Source organism: Ornithodoros turicata, unplaced genomic scaffold (assembly GCF_037126465.1).
Source record: "Ornithodoros turicata isolate Travis unplaced genomic scaffold, ASM3712646v1 Chromosome25, whole genome shotgun sequence".
Classification (NCBI taxonomy): domain Eukaryota; kingdom Metazoa; phylum Arthropoda; class Arachnida; order Ixodida; family Argasidae; genus Ornithodoros; species Ornithodoros turicata.
This window is the reverse complement of record NW_026999346.1, coordinates 2,480,137-2,493,659: the sequence shown is the minus strand read 5'-3', so window position 1 is coordinate 2,493,659 and position 13,523 is coordinate 2,480,137. Positions and strand designations below refer to the sequence as shown.

General features: G+C 44.6%; 1 protein-coding gene across 1 annotated transcript in view; it reads left to right on the top strand.

Annotated features, from left to right (window-relative positions):
• Window positions 1–13,523, top strand: part of LOC135373497 (beta-galactosidase-like) — a 48,736-nt gene that overhangs the window by 17,848 nt on the left and 17,365 nt on the right. The window contains exons 2-3 of the mRNA XM_064606675.1: window positions 6,101–7,082; window positions 7,182–7,593. Of these exons, the coding sequence (XP_064462745.1) occupies window positions 6,101–7,082; window positions 7,182–7,593 (1,394 nt within the window). The remainder of the gene's footprint in view (window positions 1–6,100; window positions 7,083–7,181; window positions 7,594–13,523) is intronic.

Below are 13,523 nucleotides of genomic sequence, written 5' to 3'. Positions count from 1 at the left end.
CACGTTTAGAAACTCATGAAATAGATACGCGTGTTAAGATATCAATCCCCGGATTTTGATATGCAGATGAACCGAAACCGCGGCGACCGTGAACGCAGGGAGTACAGCCAACGCCACCTCGACACAAAAGACCTGCTTATTGGCTCCTCTCCCCACTTCACTACGTGGTTATATAGAGTCGGAATTCTCTCCTACTGCGATTCTCTGTTTGTGAGTTCAAGAACTCTGATATGATCGCAGCAAGCTCCTAACCTGTAGACCTGAGCCTGTTGTCAAAAAGTGCAACACGAATTCCAGAAAATCAGTATTGAGAAAGATATGGGACCGTTTTGCGCTTTATTTTCAATTTATTTATTTTTATTTTCGCAATTTGCACGCGGGGACATTTAATCGCAGACGACGGTGTTTCGTCTCCATGGCTACGACCACTGAAAGCACATTCGTCATTGGCTATACCCCCGTTTGAACACACGATCCTGATTGGCTGACTCTTAGTTGCTACGTCACGCCGACGAGTAAGCAGGCTTTCACTATCTTGGTGGTGTTGGTAGAGCTCTCAATTCACGTCAGAGGGCCACATGACCTGGACCGATGGAGATGACTGGACTAGGTGCCGATCTGCGTGCCAGATAAACCGCCTTCCTTCCCAGATAGGTCTCCGTTGTCGAAAGTGATGCGCTCCTGAGACGCGCTTTTTGAGTTACGGATCATTTGGGGATGGATATCATAAAGGAGCAATGAGGTGTCATTTAACATGGCTCCAAAACCTGCCTTGTTTGTGAAGCTGTCCACCAGGAGTCATCATGCAAAATACTTTCGCTTTGCGGTGTGTTTTAAAAACAGTCGGAGAAAGCTGCCGCGGACACGATCCTCGCGTGACGTGGAGAAGGTTCCGTGCCTTTTTTTGTCTTCGTTTTAATGCGTTAGCATTTGTACCGCAAAGTTCGAGAATCGTAACCTTCTGGTGGATGTGTATGCCTCGGAGATAACCGCTCTCCTCCCTTCCTCATCCCATACCCGCATGCTGCGCATGCGTACTGGTAGAGGGAAGACTCGTTCTCAGTGAATCAGATCTTGTGCAGATCAGTCTCTCAGATCAGTGAATGCAGTTCTTCGCCATGTCACTCGAACTTCTGAAACAATGTTCATGTCATGTTCGTGTTTGGCACAGCTACAGCAGACTTAATTTCCTATCACAGCAGCAGTTCCTATCACGCAACTATGCCTCATGCAAGTGTGTATGTCAACGTAGAAGTAAGTGCATGGTTATAATAATGCGATCGACTTCTGAAAAAAATTCAATCAACAGGGGTCTTTGGTCAAAATCTGGAGGTTTTTTGGCTTCGGCTGGAGGGACGGCCGGAAGTAACTTGGTAGCACTGGACTGCTGTAGAGCCTGTGCGCGGCCATTGTCAATTGCGCCGCTAGAAGAGGTCGGACTTGTGTTGAACGCTCTCAGATGGTGTTCTAAGTGGCTGCACTTGTGTTCGCTGAGATGTGTCAAATTGATTCTGGAAGGTGACGTACGCCTCGTCTGTACTACGATGGAGTGTGTGCCTTGGACTAGCGACGCAGACGCCCGCCCAGCGTGTCAGGTTGAGCAGCAGCGGCTTTGGAGACAGCGACAGCGGCTTTCTGGGAATGTGGACATTCAGCGTCACAGACAAGCATATGCTGCGGCAATGCGTCAGAAGCGAAAATTCGAGATTGAAGAAGAGAAGCAGCGTCATTTAGAAGCGGCGGCTGAGGGCTGGGCTTTAATCAAGATCTGGAGAACACTAAATTCGTTGTCTTGGTCAGCGAGAAGGTGGGCATCCACGTGGCCATCCCTGCTCGATCTGTGTCCAGAGATCGCAAAACATGCATTTACTTGGCGTTGTATGATCAGTGAGCTACTGCGAACTTCAAGTACATCAGTAATTACTTACGACCATAAAACCATGGTCGTTACACTACATGAACGATTACAGCCTCAGTCTAAGATCGATGGCTACTGGTCTTCAGACCTCATCCCCGTGCCTCAATGCGAAGGAATAAAGATGAATGACACAAAAAATTTTCGCAATCAACCTTTAATAACGTATCTGTCTCATTCATTCCTTACATAAGAGAACACATTTAGACAACATATGATAAGAAAACTTATAAAACGCAACACAACGTATAAAACGCAAAAGAATACGTAAGAGAATATGTTTAATGCTCACGCATTTTCGCCTCATTAATTACATAAATCGTTTTTCCAATTTTTGTCTGCGCAGCTCACGCGCCGCTTATGGTCACGTGCTGCTGGTCACGTGCAGGAGAGTACGATACCTCACGACGTCCTCTCGTTCTGCGATGCGTTCTTTTCACGAGAGGAGGAGAGGGCGTTAGGAGAGCGCGACGCGGCGTACCGCCAGTTCAGCTGTGGTGGTCGACAGCTGCAGGCGTGTCTGCGTGGGCGCGCCATGGATTATGAAAGCTATCATGGAGGTGGGAAACACAAGGAGTGGCTCTTCCATCCAGACTAGCGTAGCCACCCTCTAGCGGTCGCCTAAGCAAACATCGCCATTACGTCCTTACACCACGTGATCCTCTCTAAAGTTTCGGTTTTGCAAGGTTTTGTTTCTCGCGCTGTTCTCCATGTGATTTTGCTTTTCGAAGGTCATTTATTTTGAAAATGTGAGCACCGTCATAGAAACGACGTATGGTAATGTGTACCTGCCCCGGCTGTGGCTCTCGTTGAACGGAAAGCAGCTCTGTCACGGGAACACGTTTTATTCAGAAGTACACGATCAGTTGTTGTCGTCGCCTGTGTGTGTTTCAGTCATCTTGAATCGTTCGTTTGGGACCCGACACTGTGCCAGAGATTCATTTCATATCCCCTGCTGTTGTTCAAATCTCATGAAGGTGTTCTGGGTACAGTAGTCTTTATCACTTAATCAAGAAACGTACGTACGTTGGAAGTCACCGTTGCCACACGTGATGTTTCCAGTCCTGCGTACTCCTTTTGCGTTCTGCTCACCGTGTCTGATCTTCTAATAGTTGAGTAAACATCCGAACACGCGTTCAACATAACACTGCCATGTGAACTGTGACACAACTGCAGCTCGCCTCGTCTGCTTTGGTCGCGCCGTGCTGTCCCGGGGGCCATTTGAATGATCACGTGGTAAACAGGAGCATCCCAGAATGCAATGCGATTGTGGCTACCGTGGCTACGCGCGTCCCGATGCAAAGGTGTCGGAGGGGCCGCTCCTGTGTTTCCTTCCTCCATGAAAGCTATGCTGGATGAGCGGCCGCGGAAGAAGGCTGAGGCTGCGAGGCGGCGCCGCCAAGCTGAGTCGGAGACAGCTCGTTTCGCTACGGGCGCTGCTGCAAAGCGACGAAAGCGAAGTACAGAGAGTGACGAAGAGCGCCAACAGCGGTTAGCCAAAGACGCAGAGGCCAAGCGTAAGAGACAGGAAAGGAATCCCGCTTTACGGGATGCCGCAGGAAAAGCACAACGGGAGGGACGTGCTGCGAATGCGAGTTTACGGGAAGCATAGTGAGCATGAAGCTTCTCGAAGCATGAGGGCACTTTGGTCCAAGAGGACCATACGTTCGCGTTGTGTAGGGTTGTGTGAAGGGTTGTGTAGCGTTTGTGAAGGGCAGTTCCCAAGGGTTTTCAGGTTTTAATGCTGGCGCATTTCCGTCGGATCCACCGATGGATTCACCATGTATTCTTTCCTTTTTTTCGTTTGGTTTTCTCCAGTTCGTTGATTTGCTAGAAGGGGTTCATGCAGAGTTCGAGGTAACTCGTTACTGTAAATAAGTTCCTTTTTTGATAACTTGTAACTTAACTCGGTACTTTTGCGCCGTGGTAACTTTCAGAGGAACTCCTTTCTTTTTCAGGTAACTCTGCCAAAGCAACTTAAGCTAAGTTCCAAGTTACTTCTAATTCGCTTTTGACTGACGTCCACTTATTTTCTTGCTTTATCTCAGATTCTTTCATGGCATTTTATGACATAAAACGTGATATTCAATCAATAACATTATTCTATTCAGGAAGTGAGAACCGCTGCCATTGAAATGAAGCTGAACCATTATGCGGCCACAGGGAATAAGATGCAAAGCGTTCGAATTATTAGACATAAACGCAAACGATCTCAGCGTGTTGCACTCCTCCGCAGGCATCTCAAGGTCGAACTCAACTGTTCACGCGGGCTGCACCTGTGTGGTGCTATGTTGTCTCCGAAGTAACTTGGAAGTAACGCGTTCTTTGTTTTTAAGTAACCCCGTAACTGCGAGTTACATTTCAGGCCGAAGAACTTCGTTATTAACTTAGTTCACTTTTCACACTGTAACAAGTTCTTTTTGACGGGCAACTTCTCGATTTATGGGTTCATGTGTATTTGATCAAAAGATTTTGCCTTTCTTAGCCGTTAGAGATCTTCGAGGGCGGAGAACTAAAAGTAGTATTCTATATCGCGTGGTTCCAGGCTGGCACAGCATTCGTGTGCAAGAAGTCAAAGCTTGTACGGTAGTGAAGCCCTTTTTCCTGGATGGAGCCTTTTGAAGCGTCAACAAAGCCAAAGAGTGTACCAAATTAACATGCCTATTTTTTGTATTTTATTGCTTATGTTGCTGTTGTTAATGGCCTATTTGCCTGCCGATTTCAACTGCTTTTGTGCATAACTTTCCGGGCCCTAGTTAGCACAGCATAATGCACACTGGAGTTCTACTAAGCTGCTGCAATTATACGAGTGCTGGTAAGCTACTGCGATGGGAATATACCGCACTGTTTCTGCAGTCTAGTATCGGAGGGATGTAGCTAGTCATTTCGTAATTGAAACCTCTCCAAGACTTCAAGAACTGGTGTACTATGTACATGGAGACCCCTATGACTTGTGAGTCAACATGAAAAGGGTGTTAAACGTTATGAAGGTTATGCAAGGAAGGAAACGACATGGCTGTTGCGAATGCATTGAAATTTAGTGCACGTTAACAATAAGTGAGGTGCAGCTCGACGTACGTGGTTTAACTATTATGTATGCCATGTAATATTCTACGTTATGTCAATTTGTCGTTCATCTACATGATGCTGTATTGTGTTATACGTTCCCTGCGTTCATCGACACTTAAATAATAACTTACAAGCATACCCTGGGACGACCTTCTGTAGGATAATTCTATGCGTACAACCTTTCTGCACCCTTTAAGCGAACTTACAGCAAAATACCCGAAGCTAGCAACGCCTGCCCTTGAGTTGATTTGGATAAATATGTCAAAGTAATACTCTTGACAGGTCTTTTGCAAGCATGCAAGCGTGGGAAACAGCACGCTTTCGCTGAGAGCGAAAAAGTTGTTCGAAGCGGCGTCGGCCGTGCAGTGGTGACATGGCTGACGTTGTGTCACGTAACGCACAAGCCTGGTAGTATCTAAGAAGTGTTTAGAGGGCCTGTCAACCTCGTCTCGTCGGACCAAAAAACTAAGACACCCAATTATGACCCCGCCAGCGTCAGCAGCAGCCGTCGAACTGCTTTCTTTTCCGCCATTAATTTCGCAGGGATTTTCTCTGAACAATGAATTGTCTTTGACTGAAATGGACTATATTCGACACGGGCTTTAATTAGTAGAATAAAAAAGTACACTTAACTTGGAATTTTTCCGACCTGACTTCACAAAAACTGTTAAAATTAACCTAAAACGACATAACACAATGAAAAGGTTGTAAAAAGAATATCAAGCGAACAACGTTGCCCGCACATATTTATCATGCGTGCTTTTCTTACTTTATTATTGTTTGACATCGTTAGCGAAACACACTGTATGCAGTTGCTAGAGTCACGGAAATGAACTGCTTTCAGCTGCGTAGTCCCTCTAGTTGCCAGTCCTACTGCGTTCGAATGGACTGCGGTGTTTCGCTGAAGCAAACAACAACAGGCCATATTTAGCACAGACGACTTTGGCACTGATTAGCCGATGCCACGGTCAACCTCTGTGTGCACTAGAACGTAGAAGACCGTTTTGCCAATGTCTAACGTGCAATAAAACCCTGTGCAGCAGCTTGTAGCCTCGTCGCGTATCCAGTATCCAGTATCCAGTATCAAGCGCGTATCATGAGCACGTTTCTTTCCAGAACGAAATTTCACCATCGACTATCAAAACAATGTATTCCTCAAAGACGGGGAACCTTTCCGCATCATTGCCGGTGCCATACATTACTTCAGAGTACCGAAACCCTACTGGAAGGACCGCCTGCGCAAGATGAAAGCCGCCGGTGTGAACGCGGTTGAGACATACGTGGAATGGAGCGGCCATGAACCGCAACCAGGATCTTACAACTTCGTCGGCATGTATGACATTGAAGATTTCATCAAGACAGCGCAGTCACTCGACCTTCTAGTCATACTTCGGCCCGGCCCATACATATGCGCAGAGCGAGAGAACGGTGGTCTGCCTTACTGGCTGCTGGGAAAGAATGCAAAGAGAACACTTCGGAGATCGCTCAAGCCTTACATTTTTGCGGTTGACAAATGGTTTGGTGTCTTAGGACCACTTATTGCCCCTCTTCTGTACCACAATGGAGGTCCGATTATCATGGTTCAAATTGAAAACGAGTATGGAACTTCTTTAGCACATGACTTTTCCTACATGAAGCATCTCGTCACTGTATGGAGGTTGCATTTAGGTCCTCACGTACCGCTGTTTACAACTGACGGCGCGGAAAAGGAAGCACTAAACTACGGCACCGTGAAGGGAGCTCTGGCGACTGTGGACTTTAAACCTGGTTTTGACGTTCAAGAAGCATGGCAGCTTGCTCAAGAAGCAAATCATGGGAAAGGACCATTTGTAGTTGGCGAGTTCTACACCGGTTGGTTCGATCGTTGGGGAGATAGACATGCAAGAATTGACAATGCTGTATTTGTCAGAACGCTCGAAGAAATACTCAAACGGAACGGATCTGTCATATTCTACATGTTTCACGGGGGTACCAACTTCGGGTTTAGCAATGGCGCCCATCCTCCACCGCAAACGACTAGTTACGACTATGCAGCCCCGCTCTCTGAAGCCGGGGATCCGACCGATCTGTACTTTGACATCGTCGATGTCATTTCAAGGTGAGTACATACTAACTGACACATCTACTCAGAAGACTCAGTAGATAGGCGATAGCCTGCTAACTTGACTGACGCACTAACTGACACTAACTACCGCAGGTACGGCGTAGGTCGTCCGACGGATTTGCCAGTGCCGTCTGCCAAGCTCAACTATGGAAGTGTGAAGATGTCATGCGGGCCTTCTTTGATAAGCACCATGAAGCATTTCAGAAGGATAAACATGCTGAAATCGATTAAGTCTGTCCAGCCAATGGGGTTTGAAGCAATGGGACAGGACTACGGATACGTCATGTACACTACTACGATTCCGTTTACGACGAATCGAACGTCCAAGCTCAGCATTCCTCGGTTTCGTGACCGAGCTTACGTCACCTATGGAAGCTCAACCCGCGTCCTCGAACCTCAGCGGGACATGCCTGCAACGATTTCAGTGTCGAAAGGAGACACACTGACCATCACTGTCGAAAACGCTGGGAGGGTCAACCACGGTGAAAATATAGGTGGGCAAAAGGTAAGGAAACACACAAATATGATTCGGCAAAAGTGTGTTCCGCTGAATGTTTTATTTTTATTTTGCCGTAGTGGCGACGCCGAGCTTTGTTGTTGCGGGACAACAACACGCGACCAGTGGGATATAGACGGTCGCCTCTCGATAGTGACGACTGGGGTGCCTCATCGCCACAGGCAATGTTGTACACAACCGCCCACGGTAATCTAGGTGAAAATATAATAGTCATCCTCCACTGCCACATGCCAAAGAGCGCAGTGGTGTTTCGGGAATAATCTGCCCAAGAGCGCTGCCGACGGGAACGCTTCGTCCAGGCGGAAATCTCCACAGAACACGTTACAACAGAACAGTACGGGAACGAATGTCGCGAAGAAACTAGAGCTACTGCTGCTGCGAGTGAATTCCTAGCGTGCGCGGTTACGCGTGTTGTCAGTGGACTGGTACAATTAAATAACATTATTGAGCAGCAGGAGATCTAGTTACACTTTAAAATTACAACTAGGGGCGGAGTATCAGTACGACCACCTAATCTGATGATTGAGCGACCTGTTGCAGCACATCATTCCGACTGAGGATCTTGGAAAGTCGTCGGAACGCGAGATGCAGCAAGTAACACTTACCAGAAGTTTGGGTTCGAGCAGCGAATCAATTGGCTTTTCGGCAGCTGCACTGTTGGCAAGCACGGACCTGGCGGTTGCGCCGTACGTCATGACGTAAAGGAAACGTCTTTCAGCCGTCTTTAGGTACATCATAAATTGTCATGGGTTTGATGGTCAGGTTCCCAGACAAGTCTAGGGAACATAACCATCGGAGTAGGACCCGTCCATCAAATTCATGACCGCCGGAACTCGACCACCGGATTACGATGTTATATCGTCAACCATTGCAACCCCTTTCAAATGAATACTTTTGATATTTCACACTTTATGATGCCCTCACGAACGACGGATTTCTATGCATTGACATCAAAGCGAAAGTCCACGCACACGGATTGGCTCCCTCTTGCATTTCAGACAAGTTCGACCACAACTATCAGTACACCAGCTCCTGAACAAAGAACGCAAATCATATCAATGACGAATGTATGGGTAGTCGTCCCCGTAGCCTGTGTTACACCACGAACAGTGGCGTACCACTGGCTCAAGCCCGACATAGGCCCGGCACTGTGCGGGCCCGGGCAGAAACTGAGCCCGTGATGGTCAAGCCCAAGTCCAGCCCAGGTCCGCAAAGATCCGCAAAGATCCGCAAAGCGTTACCGGGCCCGGCCGCGTAATTCCAAAACACTAACCAGTACAGCAGGTCGAGCTTTCTCTAGTCTTAGCGGATAGTAGGTGAAGCTCTGACAACCTACGTTGCGGTGGAGACGCCGATATTCCACAGTCATCTGAGTGGTCCCGAATATAGTTGGAGGAAAAAACGCAGAGATCCTTCGTGGGCTGTGTTAAATTGCAGACATTGGCTGTGTGGCACTCTCCAAACGTGGATTGTGTGAAATCATGACCTGTGGTTCACGATGAACAGAAGGCTACTTCTTCTTGATATGAGGAGAGAGTAGTCAGGTTTAATGGCCTGGCCTGGCCTGGCCGAAATGTTGACAGTTATCTGTGAAGTCGGTCATGGACGCACAGTAAGCCGTGCCACCTACAGCTTGGTGTCCTCTCTCTATTTGTCAACGTCTGTACGCCCTCATAGGTACAGTTGCTTCGCGACGCTAACACGCAATACACTACAAAGCACTACGGCAAAGCACTACAGTTGAAATATTGTAGTGTAAATACGGTTCAGTATAAAGTACACAGTTTGAAATGTACCTAAAGTAAAAGTCAAGTGAAGTCACTATAATAGTACTTGGGTACTCGGTACTTCAAGCGTTCCCCGTCACTGGTTCTCTGCACGTGCCTGGTATTTCAAGTCTGAGCTCATCCAAAATGAGAGTTGTGTCTAGAGCTCTGCACGGGCCACCGGCCGGGTCGACAGAACATGCCAGCACCCCCGGGCCGGGCCTGGGTCTGGCCGACAGACGTGTCTCCGTCTCCGTGAGCCCAGCTGGGCCACATAGCCAATTCCGTACAATAGTAGTAATAGTAGGGGTAGAAACTACGGCAACATTAAACGCCGGGAGCCTCCCACCGTCGCGTCTGGTCCGGTCCACGTCTGGTATTTTTTCACGCTTATCGGCGGGCGGCGCGTGTGCGGAGTATAGTTCGCGCGCTTATCGGCGAGGGAGGACTTTGCGTGCGCTTATCGTACCGTATTCTCAGCGTGGGCCGACTTCTTTCGCCATTTTCCCACCTGGGCCGACTTCACTCACAATTTCTTTTCCGCTACAACAGTTGTGCGGTGGGCGGCTTACATGCAAGCATAGACATGCAAAGAGGAGTCATGCACAAAAAGTACAAGTTGAAATATATTTATTATTGCCAATTGTGATGCCAATCAGGTGAAGGAGAAAAACCCAGCCGAAATACCTTGACCACCTGAAACAGAAGAAATAAAACTCAAGACAGTACGTGTAAAGGATATACATAATTTATTCGCTATTAATATTTCAAGTCATCAGATTCTGAAAGAAAACATAACATCAACATTCATCACAAATTGTTCAATTACGGAGCCCCGCACCAATGACGTGAAAAATGACTTACTATTATAGGAAACTACATTCGCATTCAATAATACATTGAATGCTGCAGCCACACTGGAAAAAGACACATTTTAATATCAACAATCATACTTCCATTATAGCAACAATAATCTGAAAGAAGATCTCATTTAATATTCTACTTTCAATAATACATACATTGCAGCGGCGGTGGACCCCAATAATCTGAAAGAAAATCTCCTTTATTATCATATTCATACATCATTCATTCATTCATATATAATACATACAATACTGAGGCCACATTGGATAATCTGAAAAGGTACATTTTAATATCACCAGCCGTACTTGAATCTATGGAAGACCATGGGACACGAACGACAAGAATGACATGAACACAAGAGGAAATAATATCTATAACACTACATTTAATCAAATAAGATATTCTTAACCAATACGACTACAATCAAAGTTACAAGTTGTACTATAAAAGGTCTGAGATGTGACCAACATCATTGCGATTGCGGGATTATAACTACAAGTGCCGATAGATGTATGTAATTAATCGTGAACAGCAGAGACCCTGGAAGACCACGACACGAATGACAAGAACGACACGAACACAAGAGGAAATAAAATCTAAAACACCACATATAATCAAAGAAGATATTCTTAATCAATACGATTACAATCAAAATTACAAGTTTTATCATAAAAAGTCTAATATTCCTATACGTGACCACCATAGTGGAGCTTTAATTACAAGTTCTGATAGATGTATCTAATTAATTGTGAACAGCAGAGACCCTGAAAGACCATGGGACACGAACGCAAGAGGAAATAAAATCTATAACATCACATTCAATGAAAGAAGATATTCTTAACCAAACAACACAGGAGAATAATCTACCTTTTAACTATACAACAATCATCATCATCACTTAATATGATCGAACACCATACAATTTTCGTTCTAAGAGACACTACAAACCTTACTTTGTTTTATGAATCCAGCACAGAAAATATGTAAAAAATGAACTTCACCCCGTAGCACGCTCCTAGCCAACGATCAGCTCTAATAATATCTGCACTGACTTGTTGAATACGGGAGGCGTACGCCTGTTTTGTGAGAGTTATGAACATTTCGAGCACAATAGGAAAGATAAGTCGATTATTCTAACAATACGCAACTTTTAATTAATCAATTTCTTATTAAGTGAATAGCATAGACATAAAGAAATAGTGAGAAACATCACAATCAACAGCTAGCATTAATAGAGAGCCAAACCTGCAACTCCTAGCCAACACATAAACAACAGATACATACAATAGCGAAACAATCTATCAAAACAAGAAACATGACGAATTTAATACTGTGAATAGCACAGACTTAAAGCTAAAGAACGCAGGAACACTCTAAGCGGCGCCACGTAAACAACAGAGGAAATAACCTATCATTGAACCACCATAAAATCATCTTCGTGACTTAATCTAATCGAACACCATACAGTTTTCATTCTAACGAACGCTACAAACCTTACTTTGATGGAGACATCCAACACCCAGGCTCCATGACTAGATCTCAGTTTTTCTTCAAATCCCAGAGACATATTATCTCTGTGTCTATACGGCCAAAGCACTACGCATGCTTTATCACTCAAAGGGTTGAGAGCTATCTTCCTTTTCCTTCCTCAGGCAAACAGGGTGCTCTCGAGGTCAGATAAGATAGTACAAAGGCGATATATTTTATTGTGCAGCGCAAATAGATGCCGATATTATTCGTGGTGATCACTATCTTATCGTATCCTTTCCTTGAAACGGAAGTCTTTCGTCAAAGTGGAGGACATAGTGGCAATATTTTTTTTATTGAACATGTAGAGAAAGTCCAAATTATTGAGTGATAGCAACAATACTCAATCAATCAAAAATGAGAAACAAATTTAATTACACCAATTTTTGTAGTATCTTGCAACAGAAAGTTCTATATAGGTGAACCACACAGAAAAATCAAATGTGAAACACAACTGAGAAATATGAGGCATTCCGAACTCAGATTATTTTTACTGATGTCAGTCGAGTGATCAATTGAAACAAATACAAGACAATAATTATTTCAGGCAGTAACTTTGTAAGGAAGCCAGAAATATTTAAAAGTTTTCCTATAGAGGAAATCGACAGACACCATAATGACATCATGCATACATAATGCCCAACTCATAGAATATCAATCGAACCTGAAGCAAAGTCAAAACAATAATTCAGACAAATCATTTGTAAGCAAGGAGCGTGGATACACCACAGAATCTGAACAGAAACTTGTCATTTCAATGAATAAAGAAGATCAACTAGTAGGTTCAAGCGATAAAGTGAGTGATGGATGAAAGCCGACGACCCCAACACCAACATCAAGTTATGGAAGGGAGGGTTCTAGCATGGTCTTGTACATAGGATCATTGAAAGCACACATTTTTTCTTACTCATCACATCTTTTTGTAAATCAATATCCATAATTCTCATAGCAGGTGGATAATAATAATATTCGAAACAAAAAATGAATAAATTTTAATCAATAAAATGAGCATAGATATGCTTTTAATTAAGTATAGACAGTATAGTATAGTAGTTAAGTATAGTATTAAGTAGAGACAATTGCTCTACATTGAAGAGATGGACAGATTTTGTACTCGCTACCATAAGTCATGGGAAGATGTGATAAAAACTGCTTCGAAAAAGAAGAGCCGCGAAACAATTCCATAATCGCAGCATTTCAATACGTCCTAGACATGGTCGTATTCGGAGATATGGTACAGACTACAGAATTGAAGGTGCAAGAATTTATATGTCGCATCTACAATACTTATAAAAATATCTGCACATCAACGTCGGAAGGACCACTGGGATTGATGGCGGAGTCTTTGAGGCTTGCTAACGAAGAATTGAAATATACTAGACCAGACGTAATTGTAATCACTGCAGTGGACATTGCATTCATCAAGAAAGCAGTGAGATCAAATAATCATATACAAGCGGTCTATATCGCACGATTCATTACGGATTTGTTGAAATTACTCATATCTCAGATGGAAAGTACAAAAAACCTTATCACATGATATGTTCAACCACCACGGCAACGCAATTATTTTCTTCTGCCAGTTCTTGCAACGATGTCGAATGAGCAGAAGTTGTATATTGTCGTGCAAGCTCTGATGTATCATCACTTATTGAAACTCAACGAACATATCAACTGCGGTGTACCACCGGACGATTTTCATCTAATACTGTCTTGTACGTCTTTCAAGAATATTCATACAAAGAAAGAAAACATCAGTAA